This window comes from Ambystoma mexicanum, chromosome 12 (assembly GCF_040938575.1).
Source record: "Ambystoma mexicanum isolate Mex_15411 chromosome 12, UKY_AmexF1_1, whole genome shotgun sequence".
Lineage (NCBI taxonomy): Eukaryota > Metazoa > Chordata > Amphibia > Caudata > Ambystomatidae > Ambystoma > Ambystoma mexicanum.
The window spans coordinates 901,485,482-901,506,943 of NC_090936.1; the positions used below are offsets into that span (position 1 = coordinate 901,485,482).

At 49.2% G+C, this 21,462-nt stretch overlaps 1 protein-coding gene across 1 annotated transcript in view; it reads left to right on the plus strand.

Annotated features, from left to right (window-relative positions):
• The first annotated feature begins 682 nt into the window (after positions 1-682).
• TRHDE (thyrotropin releasing hormone degrading enzyme) overlaps positions 683-21,462 on the plus strand; it is a 3,000,980-nt gene continuing 2,980,200 nt past the window's right edge. Inside the window, exon 1 of the mRNA XM_069629390.1 lies at positions 683-2,393. Coding sequence (XP_069485491.1) covers positions 1,615-2,393 — 779 coding nt within the window. The 5' untranslated portion in view covers positions 683-1,614. The remainder of the gene's footprint in view (positions 2,394-21,462) is intronic.

The window sequence follows — 21,462 nt, forward strand, 5'->3', positions numbered from 1 at the left end:
ACACCCGAGCAAACATTGCGGACACACCGGGGAAATGTTTGCGCTAGTCCTGGCACTAGTGGGATACACGAACATGCGTGGAAAATATATGCTTTTGCGACTTGTGCAATTGTTGCCCTTGTGCAAATTGCACTAATGCAAATGTTCTGTAATATGGCCTTTCATCTCAGGTAATCCTTTCCAAACCGTATTGCCTTATCGTGTCCCTTCATGTCGTTAAAGCGCTTTGAAACACATTGTGTATAGGCGCTATATAAATAAACTATCATATCATACTGTAATCCCAACACTGCCGCATCGCTGTCCCTCCCCGTGTGCACAGAGTGCGTCCTCCGACCTGCCACAAGGTCCTCTTACTCTTTTACACCTTTTCATAAAGTCATGCTCTTATAAAGAGATGCCCTCCATCTGGACATCTCGGACTGGAAGTGCACTGACCAGATGGACTACCTGGGTATATATAACGAAGGGTGACTCGCACTGCACCTTGCATAGATAATGCTGGACTTGTAGTTCACGTCCTACTAGGCAATGCACACAATGACACACAGCGCGAACGAGGCGCTTTATCTGCGCGCCACGCGCGGCTTCTAGCAGGACGCGCCGTCTCCCTGTTTATATATAGAGCTGTGTGTATCCCGGCGCTGGAAGCCGCGTGCCCCTCCAGCTGCACTGCACGCATCCTTTTATAGTTGAGCACATCTAGGCAGAGTGGGGGAAAGGGGTGGTAGAGACGGACAGGAGAACCCCGGCTGGGGGCGGGGTAGGGGCGGCACAGCGCCGGGGTGCTCCAGGAGTTGCTCTGGAGACGTACACCCTGTGTTGATTTCCGAGAAGTCAGCACCTGCTCCTCGTGACAGAGGGAGATGCGCTCCTCCTCGCATGGCCCCGTGCACGCCGGTGGCAGCGCGCCGCTCTGTGTAGCTTCCTCGCCTGCACTCTGAGCTCTCCCGCTCCCCGGGGACTCGAGCCGCGGTCCACTGGAGAGGCTCGCGCGAGAGGGTCACCTGCAGGAAGGCAGCGAGGGCAGCCGGCAGCGGCTCTAGATAAAATCGGGAGCTGGGCCGTCAGTGGTGGTGGCGTGTGGTGGTGCCAGACCGAGACACTGAGAGCTCCGCGGACAGGGAGGACATCCGCGGACAGGCAGGGGAGCTTGGCTGCCAGGCACCGGTGAGCTCCTGGCGTGTCCTCACGGCGATTGTCATCTCGGGATTTGAATCACGTGCTTGGCGTGGATTTTCACCAAAGGGGGCACTAACTCGGGGCGCCCTCTTCCTTCTCTCCCACTGCTTTGAGGCTCCTTATAATGGACTGGGGATCTGGGCTCGTGTGTTCACTTCTAGTAGCCCCCTTCCAGCGCCAAGTGGAATAACACGTGAAACATTTCAAATCATAACAGCGGAGAAGTAAGGTCCGGCGATTTGGGCAAGTTGAGGAGGACCCTGCTTGTGTGTGGCTGGAGCCGAGCGTCGATCCAGGCGGCCCGGCACAGGAGGGCGCCAGGGATGAGGACTGTCCGCGGAGCATGAGGCTGGCTGGGCACAGGCGTGGGGTGTGGCGGAGAGCTCAGCGCAGTGCCCTGGACGTACACCGGGCGCCCAGCCGCCGACTGTGATGGCTCTGACCTCCAAGAAGACCAAGAGCCAGGCCTCCTTCACCCCCATGATGATCGACGAGGAAGAGGCGGTCCGCGCCGTCAGAAACGGCCGGGGGCTTTCGGGCCAGTGGACGGACACGGTTGTCGTGAGAGGCCGGGGCTCGGAGGGGCAGACCCCGGTGCAGCGCAGGCTGGTGCTGGCATTCGCGCTCTCCGTGCTGGCTCTCATCGTGGTCACCATCGTGGCCGTCCTGCTCAGCGTCAGGTTCGAGGAGTGTAGCCTGAGCCCAGGGGGCGCCAGCAAGCCGGACAACGGCAGCCTGCTGGAGTTGGCCCCCTTCAACCAGCAGCAGGAGCAGCCAGAGGGCGGGCAGGTCCCCCACGAGCGCACAGACCCCGAGGAAGTGGAGGGTGGGCAGCCCTGGATGCAGCCGCGGCTGCCCACCCACATGCGGCCCTTGCACTACAACCTGCTCATCACCGCCTTCATGGACAACTTCACCTTCTGTGGCGAGGTGAACATCCAGGTGGAGTGCCTGAACGCCAGCCGCCACATCGTGCTGCACGCCGACCGTGTGCACATCGAGCGGGTGCAGGTGGCCGAGGACAAGGTGTCGGGCGCCGTCAGAGTCTCCCGCTACTTCGCCTACCCCGCCAACCAGGTGTTCGTGGTGGTGCTGGAGAGGACGCTGGAGGCGCAGAGGAGTTACAACCTGAAGATCGTCTACAGCGCCCTGATCGAGAACGAACTCCTGGGCTTCTTCCGCAGCTTCTACGTGGTCCACGGAGAGAGAAGGTATTGTCTGCTGGGCGCCTCGGCGCACTCTGCACATCTCCGGCTCCCACACCACGGGCATCCTCCCACACGTGCACCTCTCTCCCGCTCCCAAGCCCGGATATCCTGCCACACGCTGCGCATCTCGCCTGCTCACACAACACGGATATCGCCACACACTGCGCATATCTCCTGCTCCCACCCTACGTATACCCCCGCACACTGAACATCTCTCCTACTCCCACACCGCGGATATCCCCGCACACTGCGCATATCTCCTGCTCCCACACCACGGATATCCCCGCACACTGCACATCTCTCCTATTCCCACACCGCGGAGATCCCCGCACACTGCGCATATCTCCTGCTCCCACACCACGGATAGCCCCGCACACTGCACATATCTCCTGCTCCCACACCCTGGATATCCCCGCACACTGCACATATCTCCTTCTCCCACACCCCGGATATCCCTGCACACTGCACATATCTCCTGCTCCCACACACTGGATATCCTGCCACACAGTGCACATCTCTCCCCGGCTCCCCTATCACCAATATCCTCGTACAAAATGTACACATATTTCCAGTTCCCATATTACACAAATTCCCCAGCCGCTATACTCCTTCTATCATCCTCCCGCACCACCACACGACCCCTTAAACTTTACCTTGCGTCCACGCCACCCTTAGTACGTTCGCATGCACTGAATTCTTTCTCCTGCATCTTTCGAGTTCTCCCTTGCACAAGTTAATAATCCCTTGTGCAGGGGATAATTCGAAATATTAACCCGCCTCAAAGAGTGCCACTGCACGTGTCCCCCGCTCCCGTGTCACTAATACCACACAATAACTACTCACTCTCCTGTGCACGTTTCAGCTTTGCCCACCTCCTCGCCACATGGATCGCCACGGACATCATTCATGACCTGTCTATTACCCAATACACCCCCCCCGCCCCCCCCCCCCAACGGTACATCACAACCACCAGCTGCCATACCACGAACACCGCTGATATCTTCTCCCTAGCCCCCACACTGCCAATAAGCCAAAGCGCACACTATACAAGCCGTCCTGCAGCCGTGTCCTGCTCCCAAGCCACCAGCTCGCGCACCTCACAATCCCCGCTGCGCTTCTTCCGTCACCCGCGCATCACTAACCCAACCAGCGCACACTGCGCTCCTTGCTCGTCCCTTCCCTGGCGCCACCAATGCACGCCCAACACCCAGACCTTCTCCCGCTGCTCCAGCACCCGGGCCAGGAAACCCTGCATGAATCCGCGCCTCGAGTCCCTGTGAAGAGCGGCACACTTCTCAAGCACGCGCGCCCGCGGCACACTTCACAAACACGCGTGCCCGCCGCACACTTCACAAACACGCCCGCCTGAACATCACTGGTTTAGACGGGCACACTGTCCTCCCGGGCATCCATCTGGCACTCACAGTGGAAGTAAAGAGCGCACGTGGGCAGTGCTAGAGGCTGGCAGAGAAGATGGCTCGGATCCAGGGGGGGGGTCGAGGGGGGCGGACATGGCGGGCCTGTTTCTCAGAGCATTGATAACGCTTTGGGAATCCGGCTGCGCGACTCTAGGTCGCCGGGGCAAGTGTTTTCGCAGAGGGCAACGCCAGTGCCGTCCCCACAGGATGGCACAGACGCGGCCTTCGTTTTGGGCCGTAATGACCACTCGTCTTTTTGTTCACACGGAGGGCCTGATTGATGGAGAGTTTTCCTATGGGATTACGCCATTATAAAACACTTCCATGAATCCGACCCGCAGCCTGCTGATTGGGAAGTCCAATCATAAGCATTACCCACGGTGAGACGTGCTTGACCTGACCAGCCAGTGCCAGCAGCAACTTAAACTCTGCGTGTGGACTACCCCCTCGCACACTCCGCAGTCTCCCCTTTCTCCACTAGAAATTCTAAATTACATTTCTAATCTAATTTAATAATTTTTAATTTATAATCGCATTCTAAAGTAAAGGAGGCGCTGGGAGCAACGCAAAATGACTGGCAGGGGAAGGGGAGTTGTCAAGTTACGCGCGTTTCCGTGGCACGTGGGCGGGGCGGACGCAGTCCACTTGAGCATTGTGAATACATCGAAGGAACCTGTAGGGTTTCGAGTTCAAATCTCGGGAAGCGGCGGGTGTTGTGTGGCACTCTGGTGATAGAATTGAGCTGAAAAGAGAACATGTTTCTTCCACATGGATGTGCGTGCAGGCGGGAGCTTATCTTGAAATAGGTGGCTTGTCATAGGGGAGAGTGGTGCACAGTGCACTGTTCGGAGTGTGGTCGAATAGTGGCGCACCCTTGAATGTTCGGAGCGGTGCTGGACACAGGCTGCCCGCGGCTGCTCTGCCCGTTCCTGCACCCTTTCTCGGTGGACATCTCTCTGGAGCGCGGAGCTTGCATTCATTCACACAGCAGCTTCGGCAGTGCCTGGTTCCTCATTTATGAAACACTTTCTTATTCAATCAGCTCCATCTACATATTGGAATGCACCATGTACATAGCACAACCGACACGCGTTCTAAAGGTCTCTTGGCGCTCTCAAGGGTAATTGTTGCACAGAGCATGGGAGGTTGAAAGGCTGAGCTGGGTCTGAACCTCGGCCCACTGTACATCTCGAGCAGTGCATTAGGATGTCACCCTGTCCCCGATGGTCGCCTATAATCCAACGGTTTCATCGTAAATGTGTCCCTTCTTGTTCACTTAATTTTGCACTTGGCTATCCTGCACTCGGCAAAAAAAAAAAAAAAAAAAAACTGCGTGCTCCCAGACTCCCCTCCCCCAGCCCCAGGCACGATGTGGGTGCTCAGCAGTATTACGGGCCCACACGCCAACCGCCCCAGGGTTCATGAGGTGGAGTTGGTGTGTTTCTATGGCTACCGACAGCAGGGGAGTTGCTAGATCTGGAACATCAGTACGCTGATGTTGGTATTGTTGAGACTGGGGGCTAGCTAGTCTTTTGGCTGTAGCTCTTGAGATTCTATCCGGGGCTACAACCAAAAGATCAGGGGCTATAGCCCCTTTAGCCAACCCCCCTAGCAACGCCCCTGACCGACAGTATCTTCCACTCACACCCACGGATGGCTGATGTGAACATGTCGCTCTTCCTTCCTTCCGTGATGCTGCACGGATTTAAGCAGCGGAGATGCCTCCAGCCAGCGCGGGGCATTCCGGAACTCCAGAGTAAGGCCTACTCCGAACTCCAGAGTAAGGCCTACTCCAACATACACTAAGGGAAAGCAATTGATCTAATTAATTACTGTGATCTTGCGCTGTCCTATTCAGACACGCGCTGCCACCAGCAGTGCTTTAAGTGGGGTAAGAAATTGAGGGGGGGGCTCATTTGGGGGCGCAGTCTAATACTTGATGGGTGTGGCCTAAAGAGGAACATATAAAAATGTACAGGGGCGTTCTGGCCTACATAACTAAGTGCATATTGCAACGCATCTGCTTGGCACAACCAAAGTGTGTGATCCTGGGCAAATCATTTAATCACACTGTGTCTTATCTGCCGCTCTGTATGTGATTCTGAGTCACTTCATAGCTTTTAATATATCATACTATTAAATAAAAAAGAGAATGACTATAGAGTTGCTTCATATATACTAATAGTGCAGTTTAGGCCCACTTAAAGCCCCGCTCATGCTCTGCTAAACGAGAACAAGTGAATCGGCTCTAAAAAGTGTTGCCGCAAGTTGAAAGCAGAATAGACAATTAATAGGGTTACAGATGCCTGAGAGCAATTGGAGGGCCTCCCAATCAATCAAGCAAAATGTGACCCAAGAGAAACTGGGCAAATACACTTTGATTAAGGGAAAAAGTCCCAAAGACTACGAAAAAGGCCCAAAGAATACTGCCATATAAGATATTGGCCAAGAGAGTGCAGTGTTTCCTTAAGGGGGTGACATATTCTAATGGAAGGTTGCAATATGTGTAGGTGCCCAAAGTGGATGTTTGCCTCCATGAACACTGCACATTATGTAGGGAAGCGTACATTGATGCCCAAAGGGCAGGACATTACTTAAATAGCCTTCCACTCCTACACGATCAGAAATAGAAGCCCCTCTAACAAAAAAGAAAGCTATCGCCGGCCTGTGTTCCTTTGCTAATAACTCAGGACTAAACCAAGATGGGTTTATCCTTTTAGAAGACCTTCAAGGAAATGTGGGTGCTACCACTAACTAGAGGCGTAGACAGAGTAGGGCCTGAGCGGGCAAGGCCCACCCAAAATCTGTTAATAGCCACTGAGCTGCGAAGTGCGGGCATTTACACATGTTAATGGCACTGTGGTGGGCCCAACTACATAAGCTCCAGACCCCACTTGTTAGACAATCCTGGCTACGGCTCTGCCCAGAGACGTCTTTATGGGAGGGGAAAAGGGGCACTTGCTCAGGGCCCCCACCTTGGAGGGGGCCTCCTCAAGGGTGCTTGATCTAAAGTAAGATTCCATTGTTCACCAGACTTAAATAGCACACGCCAGGAGATTTCATGACATGCTGCTGAGGCACTAAGCCTCTGTTCATTCTGCCATGATCAATTAATCTTGAAATGCTTTCTGTGTTCACTGTGGAATACATAGTTTGTGTGGTCCGTACGGCACAACTTCTGTAGCATTTTTTCCTTCCTGTGTGAATTATGTTGATCATGTGCAATAGGGAAAGTTGAAATCCATATTGATAAATTGAGTGCCACGTGGTTCAGAAGTTAGCTCAGTGTGTTAAGCACTCATTGCAGAGATATGTGTTCATATGAAAAATTAGAAGAGCACATCCCAGCAAGGCTGGCCCTTTCCTATGTCTGAAGATTACAAACCTGCCTACATACGTACTTGGTTTTGCAGCATAAGAGGTGCTATTATCAGCAATGTTCCTGCGCCAGATAGGGGTTGCTATAAAAACTAACATGTCATTCATATGGTGAAGATCTACAAATTGGTTTGTTCAGATGGGGCGTTCTAAAACCTAGGCAATTCCCTCCAAAGATGAGCATAAACTATTAGTCTAAGAAGTGAATAAGTATCCAAATTCAAGACTATGGAACCAAAGTGTTCATGCTTGTAGCCTTGCTTTGCCAGCAGACGATACAGTGATCCTGGTCAAATCATATAATCTCTCTTGCATTACTGTGCTGTTGTCTGGCATGCTGGTGGCATAATTTAGCTCATTACTTGATATTTCTTCTTATGTAGACCATTTGAGTGGAAGGAGTGGTAGACAGGAGAGAGCGGACTAGATGTTGTAGGCCTTATGCAAGCATATTTTAAGGTCTGCTCATTTGACACAAAAAACGTTTTGCTTTTTGTATAAAAGTCAAAAGTTTTTCTGCAAGTTTATGAATGACAATTTCAAAAGCCATTGTTTTGGAAGTATTTAAAGCTTAAAAGTGAAAAAAGACATACCTAGATTAAATTTGTTAAATCACATCGATTGGTATGCTGATACTTATACTTCCCTTGATGATGGAGAGAATCAAGCTAGAATCATTCCCATTTTGCGTAACACCCTTCTGTAATATTTTAGTTTTAAAAATTGTTAGATTTGGAAATGTGATTTTTGTACTTTGTAAGTCAGTTTTATGAAATGAGATAGCACACATCCCAGCTTCACCCCTTAAGCAATGTGTGATCCTTGGCATCTCATTTAATCTTTTATTGCCTAACCTCTCAGAATTGCCAGTCCCTAAACCTTTCAAAATTGTCAGCCCTTCTGAGTGATTTCCTTCTCAGGTTATGATCTTTATAAAAGCCTCACTCATGGTTTCACTGGCTGCAGGGTTGCTTGCACTATAATAGTGAGCATTGATATACTGCACACCACAAGCACTTGTTCCCTTGATCTCTAATGGCAACACTATTTAAAAACCACGCCTCACTTCTAATCTCAGTCTTTCTTGATAGAGGCACCATCCTGGTAGCTTCTAATCTGCATCCACTATCCATGCTATGCTATGTGTAGCGTTCTCCTTCCTTACAATTGGTCTACTCTATCCATGCTTGAGCACTTTTGCATTCTCTGAGGCAGCTGATGTGAGGTCTCTGCCTATTCTGGTTTACATGTACCTTTTACATACAGTCCTGCATTAATAGCAGAGGCTGCATACCTTCCCGGATGCTATTGATAAAAAGTATCCTGTTTCTATACTAGAAGAGAAGTAACCTCTTCAAGATTGCTAATGTTGTCCTTCAAATGCGCCTTGTTTATCATTCTGATTAGAGCAAGTATGGAGAGGTTAAGGGGACTGAAAGGGAGTAAACATGCTTATTTTGAATGCTGCGAAACAGCAGATCAGCCTATACGTTAGGATCACGGTGGGGATTGGGGGTGCCACCTGATACTCTTGATCACTTAATTCCTTTGGTTTGGTGGAGGGGGGCCCCAAAGATGTCCATGCCCAGGGCCCCAAAAATGCTTCAGATGTCCCTGGCTCTGCCACTAACGTAAGTTTATAAGAGCTCCATGGGTACAGAAGCGGTAACGCACAATGGGTATCCCCGTGGCGATAGGCAACACAAGGGAGTGTTATATGCAAACAATGTCTTCTTTTTGATTCATGCAATGCCAGCCACCTTAGCTCCAACAATAAAAGAAAATAGGACCATTTCTGCTGGATTGAATCTTACAGAAGTAGCTAACAAAGGTCAAACATGAGCAATTTACTTACTGGGCCCCCGACTCTGTAAAATACTAGGGGATTAATGTCACTAAAACGACTGTATTCACACATGGTCCCGGTTATTGAGGAACTAGAATATGAGACATCTTGCTCCTCGGGAGGTTGACCTGTATCAAGGGGAACTGTGCCTTGGTTACTGTATAAATTGCAAGCCTACCCATATTTACCCCAACCATATAACAACAATTCGGAAAACGGTTAGTCATTTTGCGTGAAAACCACCCTGCATGCGCAAATGTGCAGTGTGAAAGAACAAGGAGGCCACGCAGCTCCAGTCTTCATTTGGTATGTCTCTGCAACACAGTTGAAAACCATAAAAGGATGGGAAGATTACAAGTCTGCTCGCTGAGCATAGCAAGATTTCGAATGAGATCTTTTGTAGAAGTAGAGCGTGCATACTCGGGAGGATAGCTCAGGGGCAACGCGCTCGCCTTGGAAGCAAGACGGGTGCACCACACCACCGGTTCGATCCCTGGGTCAGCGCTTAGAAACCTACGGCTATTAAGCGCGTTATAAAAAACCTATCATATCATACACTAGTGTTAATAAAGCCCCCCCCCTGAAATAATGAGTCATGATTCGTCCACGCTTCTTTGGTCACCCATCATCCTTGGAGCTTTGGAGATCCCCTCCCACTGCCACTGGATTATACACGTGACTGATAAAAAATTCAGCAACAGCGAATCTGAGCATACAGAAAAAGTTTGCCGAACTTAAATTATTGATTAGACGCGTGATGTAGCCGCTTTCTTGGCGCATCTGGCCAGGGAAACACCTTAAGTAAATACAGCAACCTACAGAACGTGTGTACTCACTGGAAATGTGTATTTGTGTTGACACTGAGGCTCTAGTGGGATATTTACCTTATGTCTGTTTAACAAAAAAAGCTTTACAACTACAAATTTGTACTGAAATATATTTTTATTTAGCACACGCTTGGTAGTTTTCCAATGAACCTCGGCTTCCTACAGCTGGCAAGGTGCCCCCTTGAACACATGCTGTACGCGTTTCAACCTTTGCTTAGAGGTGAAATGTTGCACAATGCTGTCGGAGCACTCCAGGGCATCAGGTACATATTGTGAAAAACACACCACGACGGAAAAAGATAGGTCGGGCTTAGTGCGTTGCGGAGCAGATTAAATCACCGAGCCCGAGACGTCTTTGTCCATCAGCGAAACTGGGAGCTCAGTTATCTGAGAATATCAGACTACCGTCCACTGAGCTCCTAGGTTTGCAGGGACTGCAACTTCCTCTTGTAACCCGCAAGGGTCAAGAGCGGAAGTTACAGTTGGGGGACGGTATGTGCTTCCTGCAGCTGACTGACTGAAGTGCCAGCCAGCCACAGCATCACGCAAACTTTGAGAAACGCTGAGGCTGGCTGGCACTTCTGCCAGTCAGCTGCCTGCCTGACTTGATCATGGCGGCAGGCCGCAGACTCATCTCCCGTCGCGGCTGCAGCCACGGTGGGATAATGTCACGCTGTTGCTTTGTGGGACCAGGGTCCTCGGCAGGGCCCCGGCTCATCTCCACTTTATGGAGACTGCCTGGGTTTGACCCCAGCTGGTCCTGGCCCACTTAAAGCACTGGCCACCAGACTTCTCCCCTCCTCAGAGATGCACGACTTCCTATCAGGACAGTGTGCCATGAGCCACACAATCCTCCCACCTCTCCCTCCCTACCCCACAGGCAAAGCCACCCTCTTCACTGCCACCCACCTTCTCGGTCATCCGACCCATGAAGCGCGTGTCAGTTGAGGCTTTTGCTGCTACCTTCTCGCCCCCTCCTCCCCCCTTGGCTGACTCCCACCCTGACACAGCCCTCTCCATGCTCTATTCCTCTATATCTGATACTCTCGATATCCTTGCCCCTGTCATGAGAATCCGCCTGAAGCCCAAAGCCAAATGTAACTCCTGGTATGACTCGGATCTCGTCACCCTAAAACGCAAGTGTAGGGTGGCAGAGAGGAAATGGCGTGCTTCATGTTCATCCTCTGACAAACTGGCCTGCCGCCTGCTCCAAAGGCAATACCGGCTCTCCGTTCTCACCAAGAAGAGAGCCCTTATCCAAGCCCGCATCTCTGAGGCTTCAAACAACTCGGCCGAACTCTTTAAAATCTGCAAGGAGCTGGCCAACCCTGCTGCAGTCTCTACCTCTCCTGTCCCCTCCCAGGCCCTCTGCACTGCACTGGCCTCGCACTTCATCTCAAAAACTCAGGACATCCTGTCCTCGCTCTCCTCCTCTCTCCTCCCTCCCTCTCTTCCCAGCTCTCCCTCTTGCTCTCTTGCAGCCACCCCTCCACCCTCCTTCTCTGCTTTTCCACCTTTTTCTGCTGATGAGGTCTCCAGACAAGTCCGATCTATGAAAGCCTCGTCTAAACAGGTTCACCCCTGTTCCTCCAAAACCATCAAGGACCACATCGACTCCCTGGCTCCTGTCCTGGCTGACTTCTGCAACCACTCATTCGCCTCTGGAGTCTTCCCATCCCCCCTCAAGCACTCCCTTGTGCACCCCCTCCTCAAGAAACCCTCTGCCGACCCCTCCTGCCCGGCCAATTATCGCCCAATCTCCATTACTCCCTTCCTGGGTAAGCTCCTGGAGAAACTGGCCATCTCCCAGCTTAACCTCCATGCTGACTCTGTTGGTAATCTGCATGACCATCAATCTGGCTTCAGAGCTGCCAGAAGCACGGAAACTGCTCTCCTGAACATCCGTGAGGACCTGCTCCTGAACCTCGATACCAACACTCCCTGTGTTCTCATTCTGCTCGATCTCTCCTCTGCCTTTGACACTGTCAACCATGCCATCCTGCTCAACTGTCTCCGTGATAACCTGGGTATCACTGGTCAGGCTCTGGCCTGGCTGACTTCTTTCCTCTCCGATCGACCCTCCCAGGTCCAAATGGGCTCCTTCCTCTCTGACATCTTTTTCTCCACCTGTGGTGTCCCCCAGGGATCCAACCTCTCTCCCTGGCTTTTCAACCAGTAACTGGCACTCCTTGCCCACCGCATCGCCGCTCTCTGCCCCTACTTCCAGTGCTATGCAGACGATACCCAGCTCATCTTCAGGCTACCCTCAGCCTCCTCCTCTCCTTCCCTCATCTCCGACTGTCTGTCTGCTATCCATGAATGGTGCGCCGCCAATGACCTCTGCCTCAACGCCAGTAAGACTGAGATTCTACTCATCGGCACACCCACTCCCTCCTTCCCTGCAGCTCTCTGGCCGGCCTCCCTTGGCCCCCTTCCTGCCCCTACCTGCAAGGCTAAAAACCTCGGGGTCATCTTCGACTCCACACTCTCCTTCTCTCCTCATATATCTGACGTTTCTAAGAAGTCACACTACCAGCTGCACCTCCTCAGAGGTATTCTTCCCTTCCTCTCCTTCCCCCAGAAGCTCACTGTCTCTCGAGCCCTGGTTCTCTCAAGGCTGGACTACTGTAACAGCCTCTATCTTAATCTGCCTGCCTCCACTCTCCGCCCTCTGCAACTTATCCAGAACAGAACTGCGAGACTTGTCCTTGGCCTCAAGCCCAGGGACCGTATCTCTCCAGGACTGAAATCTCTTCACTGGCTCCCAGTGGCCGCGAGGATCAAGTTCAAAACCCTCTGCATTGTCCACAAGGCCTTCTGGGGCCTGGGACCAAAATACCTCCAACTCTCTCTTCCTAAATATCTTCCTTCACGAGCCCTTCGCTCATCCGTCTCCAACTCCCTCATGGTCAGCCGTTTCTCGAAGCAACGAGCTGGGGGTAGATCTCTCTCCGCAGCAGGGGCCTCCCTCTGGAACAGCCTTCCTGCCTCCCTGAAACTTGAGGAGAACCATCTCCGGTTCCGGAAGCACCTCAAAACCTTCCTCTTCGCTTCTGCCTTCTCTCTCCCTCTCCCCTGCTAATCCTGCTTAACTCCCCACTGAACTCAGCTCAAACCTGCATCTGGGCCACTCTCAGCGACCTCGGTCCAGGGCCCAGCCACTCTCCACCTGCACTGCCTCCCCGGCTCCCCCTGCACTGTGGGACTGTCACTGTATCCCTACAGCCCCTTTCCCAGCACTTGCTCTGCACTTACCTCGCACTTGCCACCAGCTGGCCCTTTCTATTTATTATTTATTATTATTTTATTTTATTTATTTTTTCTTTTTTTTACGCTACTTACCTTGTACTGCACTTCCCCCCCCACCTCCTCCCCCCTGCACTTCCTCCTTTTCCCCTTACCTCTGCACTTGCGCGATCTGAATGACACCTGGCCTAGTAGGATCGTTTGTCTGTTTTCCCCTTGTTTCCCTCCCTCCCTGCCTCGTCGCGCCTTGAAACACTTGTGTATAGGCGCGTTACAAATACCATATCATATCATATCATGAGAGAGTGCAGCCACGCCTACACTGCCTAGCAGAAGCGCACTGCTGAGAAACTGCGTCCACCTGAGTTGAGAGATTGATGCTAGAAAGTATTTAAAAAACAAATACTATCCAAAACCTTGTTCCTGCCAGGGCAGTTCCTAGCCACCTTGGTGCCCAGGGCGAAACACTAGAATGTGCCACGCCCCCGCCTGTTCACTCCCAAACTACACCTGTGTCGTGCAATAAAACACCCCAATATCAATAGATAATTGCTATAAAAATTAAGCTGGTTTCATTACATTGAAATTCAAGTACTTTACAGAAGAAATCTGCTGTGAAAACACAGCTGTTGCTGTCCAAGTAAATGGTTTTTCTGACATCTGCTCTTAGACAGCCTGCCGGGGTCTGAGGGCCCACTGGCCCTGTGTTGGAGGTGTTCTCTTCATACCACGTAACTTGCATTTCACAAGGGGAAATACTAGACTAGCCATATGAATTATTTTCTGATGGAAGGTTATCATTCCAAGATGGACAGTCTGGTACACTCTTATTGTACTCTTTCAAAATACCTCTATGAGAGCGGGAAAGGGGACAAATAGCACCACTGAGGGTTCCTGTATGCTTTGCATTCAATCACAGAACATTTCCATACTATAACAGTGACCAGAGATCTCTATATCGGATAAACAAGTCTGTGATAAAAGGATTGTATGTGTGAATCTCTAAATTCATAACAGACGTGCATGACTTGGTGCTCACATCACTTTTCACAACACTCACCCTAACATTAAAATGTTTGTAACCATGAACCATACATACTTATTCGAAAAGCTCACATTTTTGGATGTGAGTTGGAACATCGGCCACTCAAATGGGATACACAGGATCTTTTGCTTCTTGTTTGTGGAGCATTTTAGAGAAAGAAGGGCAGGGTCTCAGTGTGAGCATGCCCAACCCCCAATACAGAAACATCTTTACAGAATTATATCTACAGACAGGATCGGATCAAGAACAAGAGACCCAATAAACAATGCACAGAATATCTACACAGAAAGGACTGTACCTCTTACAAACTTTAGCCTGACCAGTAATAAGATGATGAAGTGTTTTAACAAAACCCGGCTTCTAGTGCATGGTAAAGGGTCCACAGTTCTTCAGCCACTACCTCCTCACCATTATGCGGGCCTCAGGGGTTATTTCTGCAAAAACAAGCAGGCCCATGCTTTATTTATCAGAGTTTGCATTAGCATCTCTTATGAGTGCTGGCTGCAGCTAGTGAAATACATGATGTGGCAGAGTAGAAAGGGCTCTTGGCCTAGTGGATGTACAATTTGAGGCAACTTCTTTGATTGCTTTATGTGTTTAAGTGTGGGCACAGTATGGCATGCTCATCAACGCCACATACACAAACATCCCAGGCATATGTGCTGTTACATATGAGAGCGGCATATAGATGCGTTAACCAACAGGGTGGTGACTTGTGCAGTGCTCAAATCATTGCTGCACACATATCAGTGCATTGATTTGCCACAGACTACTCTCTGCATGGTGACACACAATGAACCTTGCTTTCCTAATCAAGGTTACAAGTCACACTGAGGTGCCATCTGGTGTGTGTGCACTAGGAAGTGGTTGGCTTATTTAAAAAAATAAAAGACGTTTGATGCTGAGTGGATGCATTTAGGCCATGTCCCAAGCAGCCACTAGAATACTTAAGCAAGAAAATGACAGTTAACCTTCCCAGGGGTGTGCCATATGTAACTAAAAAATAAAATACAAAAAAAAATGATTTGGCGTGTGAAATAAAGACACATGAAAATAAATAAATAAACTCTACCATTGCATTCCATCTGGTGTATCGCCCCCCAGGCCCTTCAAATGACTTCCAAGAAGCCCTCATCCACTCTCTCTCAGACAATTAAAAAAAACAACCAAAGTAGTACTGTTGGCTGACCTGAATTTAGGGCTTAACGACGCCAAGGACCTCAACCACCACTCCTTACAAAAGGCGCTAGCCACACTAGGATTTGCCCAAGCCATCACCAAGCCCACACACATCAAAGGACGCACCTTAGACTGGGTAACACAACATAACTGCTCCATTCTCCACCATACCATTTTTCCCATCCCTTGGCCAGTCCATTTCTGCATCAACTTTAATATTGATACCTCATTAGGACCTGCTAAACCTACCATCCTTCTCCCTGCAAGGCTCTCAAGGAGCTCCAAAAAGCTAACCAAAGATACTCTCCTACCGCACTTGCTATGCAACCACCATTCCCCAATGATCCTATCCTCTTAGCCAACGCATTTAGCCAAGTCATAACTACAGCTGTAGATGCCATTGCATCCCTCACTGCAAAAAAAAATGAAGCACTCCAATGCTTGGTTCTCCCAAGAACTCTCTGATCTCCTCACTAAAAAGAGAGCGCTACTGGCCACATGGAAAAAGTACCCTACCGACTCCAACAAAATGGCCTTCAAGTCCATATCTAGAGAATATAAAACAGCTATCACACAGGCTAAGGCAGATTCCTACAACACTAGGATTAGCAACGCTAACTCAGGTACTAAGGAAATCTTTGCTATATTCAGGGAACTGGAGTCGCCGTCTGATCCCCGTCCACCCTCACCAAGGATGAGACTTGGTGCAACCATATTCAAGCAGCTATGCTACACAAACTAGATACCTTACACACTAAAATCTTAGCCCACCAAAAAGCCCTATCTTCTCTACTAGATCGTGCAGCGGCACCTCCAGCCTTTGACGCACCCAGTCTGGTACCTAAATTTGAATTTTCAGACATGAATGAATCGGAAGTCATTGCCCTCATTAAATCCATTAAGCCTTCCAATTGCAAGGGCAACACATGCCCTGCCCACATCATCAAAGACTGCACACCAGCCTTGGCTCCCATCATCAATGCCTTCATCAACTCATCATTCCAATCGTCGCATGTACCGACTTCCATAAAAGAAGCTTGGGTCCGACCACTCCTAAAAAAAAACCTCTCTCGATCCATTAATCCCAGGGAACTACCGACATATCACAACTGTCTCCTTTCTGTTAAAGATTTTGGACAAAGCAGCCTATCTGCAGGTTCAAAAATGTTTTGAAGAAAACCACCTTCTGGGACTACGCAAGTCCAGTTTCCGCCCTCGTCATGGCACCGAGATGGCACTACCTAAAAAATGAAATCGATGACCTAAGAGACATAGGCAAAGCGGCACTCCTCCTGCTTCTAGACCTCTCTGCGGCCTTTGATTTGGTAGAGCATAAAACTCTATGCCACCATCCCTCCGCCTCAGCCCACTTCTCCACCAAAGCATGTGAGTGGATTACTTAATTCCTTCAGGAGAGAGTAATGAAGGTCTTCTCGGACACCGCTAACGCCACACCCAGCCCTATCAAATGTGGAGTCCCACAGGGCTCCTGAATAGCCCCCATACTATATAACCTCTTCACGAGACCTCTGTTCAGGATACTTGACTCTCTAGGCATCTCATATACCCATTATGCAGATGATACACAGGTCCTCATCCCCCTCTCGGGTAATTATTCTATGGACCTGAACACCCTTAACAGTATCTACTCCACCATTCAATCCTGGATGGAAGAGAATTGGCTCTGCCTAAACAGTGATAAGACTGAACTCTTACTGGTCGGCTCTCCATCCACACTGGGCAAACTTGACAAAAAGTTCCAGTCCTTCACCATTGATAACATCCTCATCACAGTCTCGCAAACGATCAAAACACCGGGTGTATACCTCGAACCCAGCCTCACCATGGACAGGCAGGTCAATGCCATCGCCTCCTCCGCAGCTTACCACTCCAAACTCATCAATGCCATTAGGCCTTTCCTATCCCAACAGAACTGCATCAACATAGCCAGAGCCATCATCGGATCCAGACTGGACTATTGCAATGCCCTTTTCAGCGAAACCTCTCAAAAAACCTCACCAAACTCCAGATTGCACAAAATAATGCCTTAACGGCAGGTACAGGCATCTCGCGCAAGGAACACATCGCTGGGGTCAGGAGGCAGGTACACTGGCTAGCCATCAAGGAAAGGGTAGTTTTCAAAATCTTGGCCCTAACACATAAATGTCTTCATGATCAGGCTCCTCACTATCTTGCACAAAGGATCACCAAACAAACAGCGTCCAGACCCTTGAGGTCGGCCTATGCCAACCGCATCACGGTTCCTCACACGCGCAGAGTGCGTACAGGAGGCACCAGCTTCTCCACTATGGCTGCAACCCTGTGGAACAACCTCCCAGCTCAGATGAGAACAATCGACTCACACACAGCCTTCCGCAAGACCCTAAAAACTAGGCTCTTTATCTAAAGACTATTTCCCCATGAGATCTGTACTACATTTGTCACTATATATAAGAAACCTATCTGTATTGCAGTCTGTTACCTATATAAGAAAAATGTCTTGAACAACTGTAACGTATCAAATGGTAACAACTGTAACCTAACAAATGTATCTAAGCATTCTTTCTTGGGCCGCTCATTGTAACCCGCAAGCAAGCCTCCTTAAGTTTCCTTAAAGCGCCTCGTTGCCTGCGGGCTGTAGTGCGCTCTTCAAATACAAATAAAATAAATAAAATAGTTTAAACCCTTTTCTGTGTGGCAAGTTAATTCTCTTTGCAGAATGCATAGGTTTGGTCAGCTAATATACTTGTTCTCGCCTTTTGAATAAAAATGCCCCATGTTCCGTTCTTAACTGAAATGTTAAGCGCATACTGTGCAAAAACAATGGCTTGTTAAATGATCCATCACTTATAAATTGCCCCACTTGAAAGGCTGTCAACGCAAAGAATGAGGGGCACAGTATGTGTGACTTCAGAGCCTCTCAAACGCTGCGTTTGGAATATGCATTCCTTTGTTGGCATATTCCAAAAGCATAGCAGTCATCTACACGTCAACAGAGAGCAGTCAGCCGGGTGGGCACCTTCCTGCGCTCTCCTGCAGAGCTATTTACCCCTGCGTCCCGGGCCCTCACCCACTCTGCCCGGGCCAAGAAACGGGCTTTGTTTTGCCACCCCCACCCTCTGTTGGGAGTGCTCTGGGAAGTCAATCCCCTTCATGTCTTTCGTGAGTCTGCACACAGAACATTTGCCACACCTGAAGTGACCAATTACTGGTGGTAATGCCCAGTACCCAGTATTTTCTGATGTATTAGGACAACCCTTTGGTGGGTGGGTGCCATTACTGTGCGCAATGGAAAACATGAATATTGTATCGTTTTCAGATTAGTTGTTTTTTAAATTACTAGATCTCCCCTCCATGTTGGGGCAACAATCCCTTCCTGCAGCCGTAGCTAATAACCCCTCCACAAACGACCTAGATACATCACACAGAAAAGGAAAAAACTGGTCCGAATTGAATCTCACGGTCAGCTCATGCTTGAGTATCTAAAAGTAGGAATGATACCAGAAGCGCTACACATTAAAAACATCCCACGGGTGTTCTTTGATAACCTTAAGTTCACGGTCCACTTACATGCCGTGCGCATGGAGTGCACGATTGCACTCCTATGTACTGGGGCACACAGTTCCGGATCTAGATGGCGATATTGCACTCTTAAGTACCGGGGTACACGCGTCTGAATCTAGACTACAATATTGTGAATGCCTGCCCACACCGCCGTACTGCAATCAGTAATGGGGCAAGAACATTGAAGTTCACGTACTAGATAGTGTGTCTCAGCAACACCGTGAGGCATTAACTAAAGGGATACTGCTCCCCCTCTCTTTCAGATCGATGATCACAGGAAAATCTTCTGCATTTTGAAGACACTGAATTACCTCCTGTTTAGGAGGGTACTTCAGTTTAGGCATAGGCTGGATACATCGTACACTATGAATACGTGCAACACCAGAGCCACTAAATAAGCATGCGATTTTAACTTACCTGTTTTGGCACTTTGATTTAATAAGAGAGGAAACATGGGGACTAGGATAACAAGGCTCTTGGACTCTTTCTCTCTTTATTATTGAGCAAGAGGAAAATCAAAGACACACTTAATATCTATGTGTTTGAAAATAAGTGGCCCAAGACACGAAGAAGAAATTAAAGGTGGGTGGTCAGTTACAACACATAGGCAGTACACATAATGTTTCTCATGTACAACTCATGTTTCCTGAGTGGTTCTCCATAACTGGGGATTCTTACTGTTTTTCATCACGTTGGGCTGGGAGTCCTGGAGAAAGCTTGGAGGGAAAAACCACAGTGTGAACTGAAGCAAGACACAGCTCGCCCCTGAGCTAGAAACACAAATGTGTTGACCTGTCTAGTGTAATTGTTTGACACTCTTACTAACCCCCCACATTGACATAGGGTATTTATACTATGCTGATGATACCCTCGAAATAGGTCTCGTAAGACACCTACTCAGAATGGTTATTGTGACACATCATCGAATGTTATGTTTTGTACATGTCTATGTTTGATATGTGTATATTTCGATACAAGTTGTGAATAAATTGGTTTTAACAGTTCAAAATTGGTGCCTGACCATATGTATTGTTGAATAGCTCATGCAATTTGTCTGTAGCCTGCACCTATCCATCTCCGTGTGGAATGGTGGGGTAGCCTGAGCTCAATTGTTCTTGTTTGCAAACCTCTTTATAGCAGTCCTGAATTATCAATGAGTAAGACATTTGCATTCAATGTAATGGAGATGATTGCCCATAATTTGTACCCTGAATAGACCTTTGACTGAGACTCAGGTAGTGTGGATCCTTGGAATGCATACATTAACGTCGTACCTTGAGTAGACCTTTGACTGACACTCAGGCAGTGTGGATACTTGGAATGCAGACAGTAACTTAGTACCCTAAGTAGATCTTTGACTGAGACTCAGGCAGTGCAGATCCTTGGAATGCAGACACTAACTTAGTACCCTGAGAAGTCCTTTGACTGAGACTCAGGTAGTACAGATCCTTGGAATGCAGACACTAACTTAGTACCCCGAGTAGACAGTTGACTGAGACTCAGCCAGCGCAGATCCTTGGAATGCAGACACTAACTTCATACCTTGGGCAGACCTTTGACTGACACTCAGGCAGTGTGGATACTTGGAATGCAGACACTAACTTAGTACCCGAGAAGTCCTTTGACTGAGACTCAGGTAGTACAGATCCTTGGAATGCAGACACTAACTTAGTACCCCGAGTAGACCTTTGACTGAGACTCAGCCAGCGCGGATCCTTGGAATGCAGACACTAACTTCATATCTTGGGTAGACCTTTACTGACACTCAGGCAGTGTAGATACTTGGAATGCAGACACTAACTTAGTACCCTAAGTAGATCTTTGACTGAGACTCAGGCAGTGCAGATCCTTGGAATGCAGACACTAACTTAGTACCCTGAGAAGTCCTTTGACTGAGACTCAGGTAGTACAGATCCTTGGAATGCAGACACTAACTTAGTACCCCGAGTAGACAGTTGACTGAGACTCAGCCAGCGCAGATCCTTGGAATGCAGACACTAACTTCATACCTTGGGCAGACCTTTGACTGACACTCAGGCAGTGTGGATACTTGGAATGCAGACACTAACTTAGTACCCTGAGAAGTCCTTTGACTGAGAATCAGGTAGTACAGATCCTTGGAATGCAGACACTAACTTAGTACCCCGAGTAGACATTTGACTGAGACTCAGCCAGCGCGGATCCTTGGAATGCAGACACTAACTTCATATCTTGGGTAGACCTTTACTGACACTCAGGCAGTGTAGATACTTGGAATGCAGACACTAACTTAGTACCCTAAGTAGATCTTTGACTGAGACTCAGGCAGTGCAGATCCTTGGAATGCAGACACTAACTTAGTACCCTGAGAAGTCCTTTGACTGAGACTCAGGTAGTACAGATCCTTGGAATGCAGACACTAACTTAGTACCCCGAGTAGACAGTTGACTGAGACTCAGCCAGCGCAGATCCTTGGAATGCAGACACTAACTTCATACCTTGGGCAGACCTTTGACTGACACTCAGGCAGTGTGGATACTTGGAATGCAGACACTAACTTAGTACCCTGAGAAGTCCTTTGACTGAGACT